Raw genomic sequence first — 17,469 nt, forward strand, 5'->3', positions numbered from 1 at the left:
TCCCTTACAGGAAGAATACCGAAACAAGGTTGCGGTGTTGGAACAACAACTGACGTGCACAGAAGACGAGTTGTGCGAGGCGCGTTTATTAGCCTCAAAGCTCAACACCGAACTCATAAGCGAGCGCTCCTCCGCGGAAGTGCGTCTCTCTGAGATGCAATCTCGATTAAATGAAGTTAGTAAATTTTAAAAACCGTAACTGATAAAATATTTTTATTAAGCATCATCGCTCGTTCTTATGCAGATAAATTATGAGAAAAAATTATTGATACAAGTCGCAATATTTTTTTAGTATGAAGAAGAAAGACTGCTATCATCTGGGCGAGCACGAGTGGCGGGACTGGCGACGCGCATGGAGTTGGCGTGGCATAAAGAACGCGATGAGCAGCAACGGTTGCTGCACGAAACTTCCACATTGGCAAGGGACCTACGACAGACGCTATTCGAGGTACAATTCCACTCCGAACAAAAAATTAATGAAGTTGTTTTTTGTTAAATAAAGTTTCTACTTTTTTTAATTCAAATCGTTCAATCATTTATTTTATTGATATTAAAAGCTGGAACGTGAAAGAGACAAAGAGAGGTTGGATATGAAGAGAAGAATAGAACAATTGAAGAGAACTACAGAGGAAGAGACAGAAGAAGCGAAGAAAAAGGTAGAATAAACCATTGATTTATTAAAGAATAAGGGAATTTATAATTTTTTTAAAGCGAAGCGCAAAAATGACAAATCATTAAGTTATTTCAATGGTTATGGTTTAAATAAATTAAATTATAACTATAAAAATTAAAATTGTGTCAGGATTAGCACCAACTGCGTAATTATTGCCAAAAGAAAAAATATTTAAGTTCAAATGAGAAAAAAAACTCAGGACGGCGGGTGGTCAGGAAGTTTACAAACAAATAAAATACATAATATCTCCATAGGTTTAAGAAAAAAAAGCAGTAATCTAATCAATTAATTTAGTTTAATTCCTTAGAAACTTTATGTCTGGAAGTCATGGACCACAAAAATAGTTCGATTTCGAAATAGTATTTGAACGCATGATTTTCTGTTCAGGTTACAGAGTTGCAATGCGACTTACTGGAGCTGCGGGACGCGCACGCAAAGTTGCGAACCGCCAACGAGAAACTTCGGCGCGATAAGGAGCGCCACGACCGCGATCGCGACCAGAACAAGTTACTAGTCGCTTCGCTTAAACGGACGCAGCAGGTAAACATATGCCGTAGGATAATTAATGGAAGAAATCGGATCATTATGAAAATCCTCGGAAGATTGCAAAGAACCGGACAATTGGAACCAAACGAAGGTTTTTAAGAATCCTTCGAGCTATTTTTGGGTTTATTGATTTAAAAATATTTATATAGCCCCATCAGAAAAATCTGCACATATTAAATCTGAGTAGTCAATATCTTTCATTTATCTACTCTCATTATTTAACTGTCTCTAAAAATAAGTTATATTAAAATTTGCGAATAATGTGATGGGGATCGATTGTTAACTATATTTATCTACAGATAATATAACTATTTTTTAATGAGAAATCAATTTTATAGGAAGACGATCGAGTTATTACTCAACTACTGGAAACGATCGAAGACCTGATGAAGCAAAGCCCAGACTTATTCCGAAGTGAGCCTGCTGTTAAACCCGAGAAAAGTTTAATGACGCCAACGCCTCCGAGAAGAAACAGAGTGAGTAATATTTTTGTCGATTATCTGTTTATGTATGGGAGGATATTTAATAGTAGTATAAAAAAATAACGCTTTGTGTGTCAAATGGCGCAAGGTAGTCATGAGGTACCAAATATCAACAAACATCTACCACATTTAGAGTAATTAATTGTCTTTAAAATACTATATATTAATATTTCTATTACTAAAAATACAGTTCATGAACTATTTTTACTATTCAAAACATGCTTATACAAGTGTATATAAGTTACACTATATAAGTTACACTTATATAAGTGTTAAAAGAATAACGTGCATCACTAAATAGACATCGTCACGGAAAGACGTGAGACGTTCATATAGCGACGAATATATTTACTTTTCTTTAGATTTGTACGACTTTTTGTAACAAAAATGTTGAAATACGTAGGTATGTACTTGCGGTTTAAGTTCTGTCTGCCCGTAGATAATGTTACATTAAAAATTAAAAGACAAGTTTCAAAATTACTAATTAATTATTTGTTATATTCAATATGAAAACGGTATATGGTAACGACTTTTATCAGGTAATCCATACTAATATTATAAATGCGAAAGTAACTCTGTCTGTCTGTCTCGCTTTCACGCGAAAACTACTGAACCGATTTAAATGAAATTTGGTACACAGCTAGTATTTTTATAAAATTAGCTAATTAAATCAATTGAAGGTATAAAATGTCGCATCTTTCAGTCTTCTAAGTCACGATCTCGATCCGGGACGCCGGAGGCAAGCGAGGCGCGCGCCGCGCACGAGGCCGCCTCCACGGCCGCGCGATTGCGCCGCCTCACGGACGAGCTGCGCGCCTCGCGCATCGCGGAGCGGCAACGCCGCCAGCAAGCTAGCGCTAGACGGTAATGCCTTACAAGTTCTTTTTTTCCGACTGTTAATATCGGACTCGGTCTATGCCTGCAACTGCTCAAGTATTGTGCAGATAGTTTATTCTTTTATTTCCCGAACTAAAATATATTTTGTGACCACAACATCATTTTCTGTTACTGCGATCATTCTCAAGGGATTGGGCAACTGCACTGTAAATATGATAGTGCACAAGTGTAAGCTCAAACACTCTTACATTCTCAATAACCATTCCTTACATTGCCAATGCGCCAACGATCTCGGGAGCTAAGATGTTATGTCCCTTGTACCTTGTACCATTCTTCAAATCGGTACACAAAAATACTATGTATTTATGTTTGGTAGTGGGATATCTATTTAATGATCAGATATTCTGGGTATGCAATCGCAAAACGTAGACGGGCTTAACAAATGTCCTACCACCAAGCATGCAGGAATACATGTACTGCGAACTTCTAAACTCCGATTTTTTGCTGAGAATTCCTTGACAGATTTGAGTATAAAAATGCGGTCTTATAAGGTAGTCCAATATTAATATAAAATATACATATATATTAGCTCTATTTCTTACACATGTTTATATTCTCCATTATACGTTTACCCTCTTTTACTGAAATTTTAATTGCAAAAATTACAACAATAACTACAATGACTTTTCAAATCTAACATTCTTATTCTATATTATCTAAATTGATAATTTATATTTTAAAATGTTCAAACAGTGCGATGTCGACGGAACCACGCGACACACTATCGGTTACACCGGCCTCTCGGACGCCTTCCCGCGCACCTTCGCTGAAGAAACGATCCATATCGCTGGAACAAACTACTAAAGAACAGGTAACAAAATATTTATAAATGAAAATGTATACCAGCTGCCTCTTACATTTATTAACTTGACATTTTTCGTAAATCTATGAAGCAATGTTACCGTAAGCAAAGTTACGGACTTTTTGTCAGCCTAGGAACTTACAGCAAACTTTGTTTTAATTTATAGTTTATATTTACATCAAATTGTACAAGATAAGCAGTTATAACAAACTGGACACTTAAGATCATCAAATTATAGAATCACGTTATGATTTCAGAGTGCTATTTGGAAAACTGTAGACGACAACAGCGTATCGTCGTTGCAGTCTCTAGATGGTGATTCAGACATGCGCATGTTCACTATGCAACGTGATGCGAGTCTCGACAGGTAAGTTTTTTCGCCGAACAAATTGTGGTGGACAAGAGAGTGAGCAAATTGGTGCAGTTTCTGTTCTGTCAGTCATAATTGATAAATCAGGTGCAGACCCAACTGTTTTATGAGTGCAATATAAAAAAAAATGGCCTTTTATTCACAGCCGGTTATCGGGGGGATCGGTCCAAAGTGAAGTGTTGCCTTCCGATAAAAAGAAGAAAAAGAAAGGCCTATTTGGTAAACTGAAAGAGTTCACTAAATCACGTTCCATCGATGACCACGTCGGCGGTGATGACTTCCGACCCATAGGAACTGTATCACAGGTATCAAATTAATTACTCCATCCCATAAATCGAAATGCCATCTTTTTTCTCTTAATTTTCAAACGCCTCTATCAATAAAAAAAGTTACCTTAGAAAAAGCAAAACTAGTAACACGAATAGGTAGTGTTATCAAAGAATATTATTTCAAACTCTTTAATGTCATCAGGGTTCAGACTCTGACATGAGCGCAACTGGCAGTAGGCGAGATCTACGAGGAAGACTTTCTGATATGTTCAGTAGAAAAGGACAGCTGACCAAAGGAAACAGGTAATAAGTAATAACTAAAAAGTTCACGCTGTAAAACGTCTTATTATTTAAGCCTCAATATATACAAAAAAAAAAAAGAAATACAATAGTTAAACATTTATGACTAAAATTATGTAATTTTAATGAAGCTTTACCTAACTAAACCACAGAGAGAAATGTTCGAGTGAAAGATGAATCCAAATATTTTTTATAAATATACTAAGGCCCGGTTTCTGGCACACATTTATTAGCAGTTTACTTATTCGTAATAAAACTTTTGAAAATACATTTCCGAGCAACGCAATGTAATATTCACCGTTTAAACTCGACTTTGAAGTATGTGGTGTATTAGAAGATGTCTCACACTTGTTATTGGCATGTGTCCGTAGCCACAGTTTGAGAGAAACACTAAAATATGAACTAAATTTAAATTTGATTAATATTGGTGCTTTTAATTGTATCCTTAGTAACCCTACGAGTATTTCAGCAATGCAAATCTATGAATTTGTTAGTGATTCTCTCAAACTGATTTAGTCATACTTGTTCAACTAATTTTGATTTAATTTAGCGTGTAACAATGGGGCCGACATATAGGCTGCCTATAAAGGTCCCTTAAAAATACTAGAATAAAAAAAAAACCGACGTTTAATTTTGCCAAAAATTATTACGCGTTAAATTATTTACTTTAATTACATAAAATAAACTCAATATTAATATAACTCAAAAGACAATACTAGTAATATTAGCATAATGAAGACGAGCCAAACTAATTAGAGTCTAATTCAATTAAAAGCAATCCAATCGAAATGTGTACGGATGATGAATTCAAATTGAAATATCGCATTAATTACAATATTCTGATATTAATTATAAATCACAGTACCATACTGCAAAACATTTATTGTTTTGCAGATGGTACTGTGTGTTTTAGTATTTTGACTTTTTTTTTTTAAATATTTCATAAATAGAAGTGAAATATTCATGCGACCAGTAATAATTTACAAATCATCGTAATTTATAGCTGTTCCTAATTTTGTTCAAATATTTACATTCGAAAAAATAATAATATTTTAAAGCTATTTTTAAAAAATGTTTAAACCAATTTCTGGCTCTTTCGGCAAGACCCATGAAGTGGCACATTAAGGAACTGGTTTCATTTATTGAACTGCTGAATATGGCAGTAATAATTAACCCACGTTTAACTATTAGAATACTTTATTGAACCAATGGCTACTGACAATTTAACTTTAAGCGTCATCGTAAAAAACCGGGCATAAGTGACATTGTAATTATTCTACAGTAAAGACCAGAGTCCAGACCGACCAGGGAGCGCAACCGGTAGCACTACCGGCAGCACCACTGGCAGCACGACTGGTATCTCGACTGCTACGAAGCCAATTCTTCGCAACGCCAGCGCTAACACTTTATCGCGTACCACTGTCAAGCCGGTACGTAGATAATCTTTTTGTTTTATACCAATATTCATTATAACGATTTTTTGTTTCTATTTTATATAATATCGATATACTTAACTTGAATTTTTGTTCTATTTTTATTACAGAGTGACTCTCTCGCCGCTAGAGCTTCGAGTGCCACCCCCGGGGTGAAGAGGAAAGGAAAATAATTGAAGATTTAATTAATCGCTGTTTTATTGTATTTATCCAATCTCCTACGAATATTCCACATAGCTTGTAATAATATCACAATACATATCAGATAGAACTATCGAAGAAAAACATCTAATAAAGACTATGTTCCTTCTGGTTTCCCCCTTAAATGCCTTCGTCCCCGTTCCTACCGATGCACGGACATGCGCCTAGCTTTACGTGCTGGTTAGCGATACTTATATTTGTAATTTTTATAATTATAACTGTTGAATAAAACCGCAATGTCTTATTCCATATCGGCTATAATTTTTACAATGTAGAGGGGTGTAGGTATAAAACTTAAGTTAAACGAAAAGAAAGACCTCGTGAGGTACCGCGGACGAGACGCAGGACTGCGAGGCGCGCCGGCTAGCTCTGGTCCATGAGGTTGGAGTCCACGCCGCCGCCCGTCGAGTCCTTCAGGATGGACTCGAAGATGGGCTGGAGGTCGGGGAACGACTTGATTTGCGTGACAAAGTCCATTAAATGGGGATTCTTATCTGTAAAAAAGGGGTAAAAAAGCGATAGTGCATTTGTAATATTACAGTTTCCGATTTCAAATCAAATCAAAGAAATCAGGGAAAATACATTATTAAGAACGAAGATCATTTATCTCAAGTATTATTTACTAATAATATCTCATGACATTACATAGTATATATATATACATAGTATTTAAAATAATTAAAAGGCGAACAAAATCTTTGACTTAGCAGACTTGGAATGTAAGTCAACTTTTAACGGAACTAGGTAGTAAATAAGAAAATGGTGCAATACTAAAATCGTAATAATGAAGTCAATACACATACAACACTATAGACCTAGTACATTTCAATAGCTCAATAGGCAACTTTGACCTGGAATTGACATGACATTTGAAATTTAACTAGTGAAAAGAAAAGTACTGAATGAGATGCTCGATGACTGGTGGATTTTATATAATTTTTATTATTATTAGTAATATATTAATAATAAAATAAGGGACAGAACTCCTTAAATCCAACAGATACCATCAAGTATTTTTTTTTAAATCTGTTCATTCGTTTAAAGAATATCCTTGGATTGAGATCTAATTAAAATTACTATTAATAGGGATTCATTAAAAAATGTTTGTAATACATAAAACAGAGGAGCTTTGAGTGAATCAAAATATTTATACAACAAGGGTGTCGTCTTTATATGATTTAGGATCGAATTGAACACAGGTCAGGTTAGCAATTGATCCGACACCCGACGGTAATTTATAAAATAGTTTTGTTGATTTCATATTCTCATTTTACTGATCCGGGAATACGGGTAAAAATGGCTACATTAGTGCCAAAAAGTCTACACGTCAATCTATACGTCACTCTCTACCAAGGCCTAAAGACGTACCGGCGTCGGGGATCTGCAGCAGCGCGGCGGCGGCCCGCAGCGCCGAGCGCTTGAGCTCGTCCTGCTTCTCGTACTCCTGCTTCACGGAGTTCGCCTTCACCTTCATCGTGCACGTCGCGCGCAGCGGCTCCACCAGGCTCTCTAATCCTACACGGACCATGCTATCGAGTTAACTTTCCGAATGCAATGGGAGCGCCGTTTGACGCCACCTGACGTCTACGAAGCACTATTAGGACCGGTATATATAAATTTATATTTTCATTGTATACTTTCGGCCAAAAATTAATTGTAAAAGTAAAATATTTTAAACACGCTCTGCTTATGAGAGTAAAACAGCGAACTGATTGAAAAAAGGTACATGGCACCAATAATGCTAATACAACGACTCACTCTGCAGGACGACGGTGGGACACAGTTGCGCGAGTCGAGCGCACATGAGGTAGGTGAGCATCTTAATGTCGTAGTGGTCGCGCAGGCCGTCCTCCACGTGCCGCAGGAACTCGAACACGTCGAGGCGGTCGAGACACGTGCCCAGCAGCGTGTACATGCATTCGAAGGCCGCCTTGCGCAGGTCGAGGCCGTCGTCCACCGAGTGCTTGAAGGGGCCCATCTCTACCTCCCTGATCAATTCTTTCTGTTAAAAAGGACGTGCTCTCTTTAGTCAGTCGACGCGACGAAGGAACCGCGGAGCACGAGCCGACGCCCTCACCTTGACCTTGGTCTCGGCGTATATGGTGGGCAGCACCTCGGGCAGCAGGTCGCGCACGAGCGAGGGCTTGTTGTGCGCGGCGGAGTTGAAGGCCACGAGCGCCACGCGCCGCACGCCCAGCTCGGCGTCGCGCAGCGGCAGCAGCAGCTCCGACATGCAGGCGCGCAGCAGCCCGTCGATCGCCTGCGGCTGCGCACGACTCACGGTTACGACATGTTTGCTAATGTCTACAGATTAAATTATTCTGACAATTGTAGACTATCTATATTATCAGCGGATCGACTACAATTACCGAACACATTATGAGATTTTATTATAAAAGCGAATGAAACTTATATAGCACTACTAATATAACATTACATAGAAATGGTACCTTTGCATAGGTTGGATAAAAAAAATGATCCACATTTATAAGTTAGAAAATATTTATTTGACCATGAAGATAGTAAGTAAAACATGGATAATATACCTCTAAGTCTACCGCCCTTCTTATCCGCTTTTTTTGTTATTTTTAAGCAAAAACGAATACATCAACTTAAGTCATGATCTGTACGACGATAACGAATAGAAATTTTGGAACATTTCAGAGACTGTCTGTCAATTAAAGATTGTTTAAAAAAAAAGACGTATGTAAAAATAAGTATACATATAGTAACAAATTACTCTATGATTACATATATTTAAATCATAATGTACATTCTTAACAAACCTGATCCGATATAGTAAATTTGACTGCAGTAACAGCGGTTGTTCTTGTTAGTGGTTCAGGGGATTTCAAAAATTCTTTTAAATGCGGTAATAAATCTTGAGGTTCCAGCAAGCACAATTTTCCTAAACATTCGGCTACCTAAAAGAACAAAACATTTGTTATAGACGGACAGATTTACAAGCAAGACCAACAGCTTTATATGCACAGTACAATGTAATTTTCCAAACTCATAGCCAACTACTGAGATTTTCTTGACAGAAAATAATGTTTCATTTACTGAACCTGCGACTTAAGCAAATGACCCTGTGATTTGATTATAAACTAACCACTGGATAAACAAGATAGTCAAACAGCAATGTATCGATGGAATAATAATTACTGCATGAATAACTATCAATTTATTTATTAAATATAATTTATACCCTATAGCACTCAAGAAAAATTTAGCTTACTAACAGTAAATAAAAAATTAGAATTATATCATTCGTTCCGAAGATAACCTCTCGAAATACAAACAAACAAATGATATCTCTTCGTAATTAGTATTGATATCACTTAGAATAAACAAAGGGTAACTTACTACATTCCGGGATCCTTCCTCAGCGCACTGGCAGTGCTTTGACAGCTGCACCCAAATTTCTGGTATGAACGGCCTCAACGCTTCCACTCCTTCTGGCGTACACGATTCGCAGGCTATTATCTAGGATACGAGACATAAATAACTCAGTTCGACAATAAAACTCAGTTGTTCAATTTAACAAAATCAGAAGTGCATATTATGCTGTTTACAACATTTTTAGATAATTTCTTATAAAGGTTACATTGGTACATCGATTACATTATATAAGATAGATTAAAACTACTTTTACGCTATGGCATCAAGGTATAGATAAGACAAGAATGTCCCAACCTCTCTCAGTGAATGTAAGAGCAGGTACTGTCTTTTAGGCTGCGCCTCGATTTCGTTGAGTATGAAAGGCAGGAACTCCGGCAGGTTGCCGACCGCCACCGAGCCCAGCGCGTAGCTCGCCGCGGACTTCACCTCCTCCGACGAAGGCGCGAACGAACTCAACAGCACCTCTTTCAGATTCGGGATTGAGCTGAGGTCCCTGTTTAATATAAATCATGTCGTAAGATATACATACTCGTGCAAGGTGTTTATTTATGTCTCATGACTGTGTTGCGGGTACCATAAGTCACGTAAATTTACGTTGAAAATATGAAGATGATTCAGTAGAAATAATACATAATCTTTAGTGTTGAAATTTGGTAGTCATATCATTGATGACCTCCGTGGTCGAGTAGTGTGTACAGCGGTTTATCATGGGTACGTCATTCCGAGGTCCCGGGTTCGATTCCCGGCCGAGTCGATGTAGAAAAAGTTCATTAGTTTTCTATGTTGTCTCGGGTCTGGGTGTTTGTGGTCCCGTCGTTACTTCTGATTTTCCATAACACAAGTGCTTTAGCTACTTACATTGGGATCAGAGTAATGTATGTGATGTTGTTCAATATTTATTATATTTATTTATTTACTTATAATATAAATTGACATTTTAATTACACATATTTTCTTATCTCCCAAAATAAAACACCTGTCCTTAAAATTAGATGGCTTAGCCATTTTACTAAACGGCGCGATTAGTTTAGATAAATTAGGTAATTACATAGTTTGCTCACCCTAAAAAAGAATGTTTTGAAAATAAGTGGGATTTGCAGATCTATTTTTTATGCGAAATAGAATGACGTGGCTCTTTTTGAACAAAAGTCGGCAATAATGTGAAACGCTTAAGACAAAATAATAAAATCCCTCGTACAGATGCCTCCCGATCTCCGCGAGCGCCAGCAGGGCGAACATGTGCTGCGTGTCGGCGTGCGGGTGCGACGCGTCGCTCAGGAAGCCGCGCGTGATGTCCAGCGCGTCCGAGCCGCCCGACACCACCACCGCCGCCACGCACTTGGCCAGCGAGTGGTAGGCCTGGCGAGGAAGCGTCCGCTGTACTCCAGACTGATAATAATCTTCGCTTTTAATATGTCACCGTTCAAAGTTCACTTTGCTCACATTTTCTATTGATTTATGAATTCTTTTAACGATTAAAATATATCAAGATTTAGAGCCGATATAAAAGTGCGAAGATCAAAATATCGATCTTTGGATAATATATGAAAAAATTGAAGAGGAGTGAAGTATATTTCTGAAGCACGAGACTCGTGCTTCCAATTCGGGTTCGGGTACCTGTTTGATGTGGTGCGGGGTCGCAGCATGATCCGCGTTGGCGTGCACGGGGGCCACCAGCAGCGCCAGCAACTCCCGACGCGAACAGCCGGCCACGTCCGCCGCCACGAGCGCCGACAGCACCCCGACCATCGCCTTCAGCGCGCCACCTGAACGAACTCCGATATCAACTACGAACGACACCTCAGCATCGTATGCGATGCCTCCCAAATGCAATCGTTAACACTTTACGCAGAGGACAGTGGCGTACCCTGCAGCAGCGGCGAGCGCGCCAGCGCCAGGATGTTGGGCGTGAGCGCGGCGCGCGCGTCGGGCGTGAGCGCGGCGGGGCAGCGCACGCACGCGCCGCGCACCAGCGCCAGCGCCGTCTGCGCGCAGTGCAGGTCCGCCTCGCACACCAGCGCCGGCACCTCCATCAGCACCTGCCGCGAGACCAGACGGTCGGTCCGTGTGAGGCTGCGCGTCGAGCGAGCGCTTCCGCGTCGCCGCTTACCTTGCTCAGCAGCTCTATGCTGATGGCGTTGCTGTAGTTCTGAACGAGGGTGTCCAGCAGGACCAGAGTCGATAGCTTCAGGGCCCGCTGGTTCTTTCTCAGGAAGGATCCGAGTATTGGCACGGCGTCCGGCTGAAAATGTGATTACTTCGTGTAGAAAATGACTCGATTCGGTTCTGGTTATATGTTTATGAGAAAATGAAATTACCAGGATCGGTCGCAAGTCGATGCGCAGCGGAGAGGAAGCTATTTTAGTGAGAGCTTTCACAGTTGTCAAACGAGTGATTTCGTTTCGCAATCTTTCCAAAAATATCGGCAAACAAACGGGAAGCTCATTCTGTAAAAAAATAATAATTTATTCAACTAGATTTTGTGTTTTAATTGTTATTAATGTGTTTTATGAATTCCTAATAGAACAAATCTATAAAAATAATATAAAATTATTAACACATTAAAACTGTTCCAAAATATTTTTTAAATACAAATAAACACAAACAAAAAATATAAAAGTTTAACATCAAATACTTTCGAACAAGTATTAATTCTGTTGATCAAAATTGCCACCCCATTACTACTTTGCCCGGTACGACCTTCGGATGTACCTCTAAGTAATCTCCGAAGTGACAGATAAGCTGCCCGCAGGCGGCGATGGCGCGCTCCTTGACCTCCTGGTCCATGTCGGTGGCGCGCAGGCGCACCAGCGTGCACTCGTACATGGCGGGCACGAAGCGCTGCAGCTCCTCCGCCGGGGCCGCGTCCGCGCCGCCCGCCTCCAGAGACTCTGGGAGCAAGGAACAGCTTTAATTTATATTTAATGGATAGCCATTAACAGGTTGCATATATTGTGCTGTGTAGTGAAAAAACTCGGCCCGTATTACCATCAACTTCTAGATTGTGGGTGTGCGGATGTGCGTATTTTTGTAAGGATATGATTAATTGAGTTTACTAGTTTCCAATTTTATATGTGTTTAAAATAAATGTTCTCTTTTTATCCCAAATAACGTGTGATGTGATATAAAATAAATTATTATTTTAGCTTATCGTTCATTTTACGAATGTCATGACAATATATTCTGATTAATAAAATAAAAAATTAACATATTGTAATATGTACAAATATATCAAAATTTTAAAGAGAATTTAAGGTAGATTTATTTTGTTAACACAAATTATAATGAGGGAATCGCAACTAGACGGACTAGGAACAGAACGAGTGCACTAACCGAGCGGACGCATGACTTTGACAAGCGTCTGCAGAACACGCAGCGCCTCAGCGGTGACTTTGTAGAAGGGGTCGTGCACGCAAGCCAGCACAGCGGGCAGCAACGCCGCCACGTGCGGCCGCATCGCGGGCGCGTCGTGCCCGCGCACCAGCCATACAACGAACACCAGCGTCTCAATCTTCATGGACGATGCCGTGCCCTTGTCACTGTGCAACGAGGTTTTGTGATCAATTTTCAAGTTCATTTACTCATTTCGGTTAAATTCAATCGTTTAAGAAGACTAATAGTTCGATCTAACAAAAGCAATGAAAGTGTTTCGATATGTAACGAGACATTCGACATACGTGAGCGGCGGCGTGAGGGCGCGGATGACGCGCGAGGCGTGGTCGGCGAGGCAGCCCGGCGCCGCCGTCAGCAGCTCGCGCAGCAGCGCCAGCGCACACGAGCGCGCGCGCACGCTGCGCCCGCGGATCACGCGCAGCGCGCCGCGCACCACGCCCGGCACCTGCGGGAACAATTTATTTTTTAACATACGTTGGCGGCCTCTCAAGTGGGACGTGCAAGTGGGCCAATTTTAACCATCTCTAACATACTAATGCGCCACCTATCTTGGGAACTGAGATGTTATGTCGCTTGTGCCTAGTTTAGGACTGACTGTCGCTCATCCTTCGAACCGAAATAAAACAATTCTAAGTATTGCTGCGTGGCGGAAGAATATATGACGAGTGGACCGTCTTGCACAAAGACTTCCCACCAAACATGGACGCTCGAGTATCAATTTAAATAGAAGATTCATTGTGTTGAAGCCTTCAGAGTAAATACCATCCAATTTTCAGGGGCTCGATTCAATGATGTAGACAATTACATACAGGCACAAAATCATAGCATGAAGTAAGTCACGCACCCTGTGCAGCAGCAGCGCCTGCGGCGAGTCGTGCGCGTGCGCGAGGGCGTGCTGCAGCGCGGGCGGCGGGCGCGTGGCGCGCAGCAGCGCCGTGTACGCGCTCAGGATGTCGCACTTCACGTTCTCCTCGCGCTCTGCGAAACGAACACACGCACGCTCACGACAATTCTTTTCTCTCATACTTATACGTTGTGTATCGTTTTATATGATCTAAGATTTTATTGATATATTTGATTTTATTATTATTTTAATCGTTAGGATAGAGTTTCGTAAATAACTGACGCATATTAACAAAAAAAATCGACCCTTAAAAATACTACACTACTTATCAGCATATTTACAAATTTCGAATTCATTACAATTAATTTTATTTCAAGAAAAAATATTACCTTTGAATCTTGCGATTAAAGCTGGAGATACATTTTGATACATTTCAGCTAATAGTTCATGGCGCGTTGCTATAACTGACTCGAGACATTTAGCAGCCGCACGTCTGACCTAAGAACAACATAATATACAATTTATTAAAATATTACTCAACATAAGATAATATACCATTTTATCGTAAATCTTTTATAATCAAATGTATATACCTATTCCATTTCATAAGTTACGTAATAATATTGCTGATACTAAACAATATTTATAAAAAATTTGCTCAAAAGATTTGTTATCTTATTAAAACTCAATTATAATTCAGAAGTAATTATTGTTAATGCCATTATTTATTACAAAAAAAAAACATCAAACTTATTAAAAAATTAAAGAGAGTTTAAGTACCTTCCAGGACATATCGTCATCATCAGAGTATTCCTCAGAGTCAGACTCCGGCTCCGCATCAGGCTCGAAAGATTCATCCTCCATCTCCTCGTCTTCTCCTCCCCCGCCCTCTTCATCATCCTCATAGTTATAATTTGGATCATATGTGATCATCTTTAAGCACAGGTCAATAATCTATAAAAAGACATTTATTTTATAATTACATGTTTAAATGTCAGTCTAATGACAAAAGTGAAAAAATAACTTGGGCAAAGACATCGGGCAAAAACTGGATTGGCTTGTTGATTTAGTGTCTAGCTATAAGGACGCAAATCCCGATCCCAAGTCAGGTCAGACTACTAAAAAGTTATAGTTTTTCAGGTGATATATTTTCAATAACAGCTCCAAGTCCAAATGACTTACCTACTCATGCATTGGAAAGCAAATAAAGCCATTGTAATTGAGTCTGAACTATCTAATATCGTGTCGGATTACTGTCCCAACCGTTTATAACAGAGAGGAAATAGAGCACAATAAAACGTAACATGTGTGTGCCCAAACACAGATTGAGCATATTAAAAGCGGACTTGGCTATACTTAATAAATTAAGTAAAAAAATTGAACATAAAATTAAAAGCTTTAACAAAAATCCTTTAGTCAGCTCTTGTGACAAGTACAAGTATAAATTCTAATGTGCCAGGATAACAGCATCATACAGTTAATGTAATAATTGTGTTCCAGAGTTGTACAAGACATCCTCATGACCAACTCTTCATAATTGATTTGTTGACATTAATAATTGCATAAACTTAGACTTTTAGATACAATTGTACCTACATACTGCAATTATTTATACAATTTTTTTTTAAGTCATTATAATATTAGTAATGTCATACAATAGAACAGCCTAGATTTATAATACATACTTAGGATTATGACATAAATACTTTAGATCACTATAATCTATATAATATAAAAAATAGTTAAGCACTAAATGGTAAAAAATACTAAAGTTACCTTAATAATGCAAGACTTACTGTTGGAATATGAGGCTGGACTTCTTTTGGGCATTTAAGTACAAATGCCTCCAAAGCCTGTAAACAGTGCTCACGTAATTCTTCATCTGTGTCTGTTGAATGGTTAAGGACTTGAGGTGCCACTCTCCACAACTGTTCACCGAATCTATGACCAGCTTGACGACTAAAACACAAAAAATTAATAGTATGACATTATTTAGGTACCTTTATAAAGGAAATAATGATAATATTTATGCCTTACCAAATAGATGCAATACATTGTATATGGGTACGACTAACACTGGAAGATGTTGATGAACTTAAACCTTCCAACAAATGATCTATGAGTTTGTTGTAGAGTGATGCATTGCATGACATGACCAAATGTGACAATGCCACAATTGTACGTTTGCGTACAGCCTAGAAAGAGATAGTACTTTAGTGTTCATCAATAAATGGTTTAAAAACATTACAACACACTTATTCAATTTTTACCAATAAAGATCAATATTTTTTTATAAATATCACATTGTTATTAAAAAATATAGTTCTTATTATGTATTTGGTTAACCTGACGTGGAGAGGCAAGCTGAGGAAGCAGAGAATTCAACAGCATTGGATGAAAGGAAATCAACAACCCTCCGAATCTGCTAAGTAAATCCGCTAAAATATCCAATGCCTCTAATTGCACAGACACATCTTCTTGCTGAAATTATTCATTACATGTAATGTATTTTTGTGGGATTGAAAACAATAATTATTATTGCAAGTTATTAAGCATTATTAGTAATATGACTATATATTAATGCAAACGGTAGGTGCGAATTTACAAATATACGAACTAAAAGTCTACAAAGATATTTAGTTTAAAACTGTTGTATAATGGAACTATAAAATAATAACTAAGTAGTTTTACACACCTTCTCAATAGCACTGCTTAGCCTTCCAGTTATTTTTTTACACACATTCGCAGCCAGAGTATTTGAACCTAGGGGTAGTTCTGATATAACTGTTTTTAAACCAATGCTACTTATATCCCTCAATTGTTCTGTGTCTGAAAGCATGTTTGCACAAAGAGTTTCTACTATTCCTTCCACTTGATATTCTTTGACTTTATTTACCAAGGGACCAAGACTGAAAGTAGAAGGATTATTGTGAATTGTAACATCAACACAAATTAATTAAATAAAGCAACTGATTAAAAAGAATACCATTTCACTGCTAGATTTTGAACCTCTCCATTTTTATCTTCAAGTAAACGTAGAAGCATTTTAACAACTTTTCTTTCTGAATCATCATCAAGTTTTATGCTATCTTTTTGTAATTCAGTCATCAGATCATTTGTAGCCATAAATCTGAAGTCTTTGTCGTTAGATGTCATCTACAAATAAAATTTTATTTTGTTCAAAATATAAGCCTTCCGTGTAATGTAGAACTCAATTTGTATATATATATATGTAATAAAATTGAATAATAGGTGCCGGGTACCTTTTCGAGAAGATTTGCGATTTGATAGGATACACTAGCCATTTTGATATAATTCAAGTTTTTACTACGATGACACTTGAACCCCAAAAAGTAAAAAACATGTGAAAAACTATTTTCTATAAATTAGAAAACAAATTAAAGACATTTGAATATATCCAAAAAACAACCTATTCCTATTGCCAGCGAAATAATCGAAAAATAATGCTCCCAAATCTCTCCATACGTTTTTTTTTTACATTTACTGGCTTTGGTATGCATGTCTACAGCCAAGACAGAAGCTATCAAAAAGTGTCAACGAATGAGCAACATTAAACCTAATCATATAAAAAATTTAAGAAAGAAAGTTAAACATTCGACTTCAAATTATTCCGGTAGTCATATTTATAATTCCCAATGATTTTAAATTATATTAAAGTAATACTATGCGTATCTCCTCCCACCGCTGTACGTGTCACCAGGAATAGGATAGGAATAGGAAGCCTACGTCATAGGAATTCTCTGTACTCCGAGAACTCCCCTAGCTTGGAGGCCCACAAAGGTGGGCCAACCGTCAAGGAGTCACGGTAATATGCGCGAGCGATCCCATGATGCCCC

General features: G+C 38.3%; 2 protein-coding genes across 6 annotated transcripts in view; one reads left to right on the plus strand and one right to left on the minus strand.

Annotated features, from left to right (window-relative positions):
- Positions 1 to 6,219, plus strand: part of LOC113399750 (myosin-13) — a 23,199-nt gene extending 16,980 nt beyond the window's left edge. For all 4 annotated transcript variants that reach the window (XM_026638966.2, XM_026638967.2, XM_026638968.2 and 1 more), the window contains 12 exons: positions 11 to 175; positions 293 to 448; positions 558 to 656; positions 1,061 to 1,213; positions 1,558 to 1,695; positions 2,405 to 2,565; positions 3,292 to 3,409; positions 3,658 to 3,767; positions 3,916 to 4,075; positions 4,242 to 4,342; positions 5,622 to 5,769; positions 5,883 to 6,219. In XM_026638966.2, coding sequence (XP_026494751.2) covers positions 11 to 175; positions 293 to 448; positions 558 to 656; positions 1,061 to 1,213; positions 1,558 to 1,695; positions 2,405 to 2,565; positions 3,292 to 3,409; positions 3,658 to 3,767; positions 3,916 to 4,075; positions 4,242 to 4,342; positions 5,622 to 5,769; positions 5,883 to 5,945 — 1,572 coding nt within the window. In that variant the 3' untranslated portion in view covers positions 5,946 to 6,219. The remainder of the gene's footprint in view (positions 1 to 10; positions 176 to 292; positions 449 to 557; positions 657 to 1,060; positions 1,214 to 1,557; positions 1,696 to 2,404; positions 2,566 to 3,291; positions 3,410 to 3,657; positions 3,768 to 3,915; positions 4,076 to 4,241; positions 4,343 to 5,621; positions 5,770 to 5,882) is intronic.
- LOC113399751 (cullin-associated NEDD8-dissociated protein 1) lies at positions 5,954 to 17,118 on the minus strand. Of its 2 annotated transcripts, none has more exons than XM_026638970.2 (24): positions 16,876 to 17,118; positions 16,599 to 16,768; positions 16,308 to 16,521; positions 15,959 to 16,093; positions 15,650 to 15,807; positions 15,409 to 15,571; positions 14,393 to 14,566; positions 14,002 to 14,110; positions 13,613 to 13,746; positions 13,053 to 13,213; positions 12,709 to 12,914; positions 12,088 to 12,266; positions 11,694 to 11,822; positions 11,486 to 11,617; positions 11,243 to 11,414; positions 10,993 to 11,141; positions 10,574 to 10,734; positions 9,670 to 9,868; positions 9,340 to 9,459; positions 8,760 to 8,897; positions 8,051 to 8,239; positions 7,732 to 7,975; positions 7,342 to 7,488; positions 5,954 to 6,467 (listed from the first exon to the last, which is right to left on the minus strand). In XM_026638970.2, the coding sequence occupies exons 1-24, from the start codon at positions 16,915 to 16,917 to the stop codon at positions 6,337 to 6,339; spliced, it is 3,756 nt and encodes a 1,251-aa protein (XP_026494755.2). In that variant the 5' UTR covers positions 16,918 to 17,118; the 3' UTR covers positions 5,954 to 6,336. The 2 variants fall into 2 exon arrangements, with proteins under 2 accessions (XP_026494755.2, XP_026494754.2); XM_026638969.2 differs by having other exon boundaries at positions 10,574 to 10,764.
- Between the last annotated feature and the right edge of the window lie 351 nt (positions 17,119 to 17,469).

This window comes from Vanessa tameamea, chromosome 2 (genome assembly GCF_037043105.1).
Source record: "Vanessa tameamea isolate UH-Manoa-2023 chromosome 2, ilVanTame1 primary haplotype, whole genome shotgun sequence".
NCBI lineage: Eukaryota > Metazoa > Arthropoda > Insecta > Lepidoptera > Nymphalidae > Vanessa > Vanessa tameamea.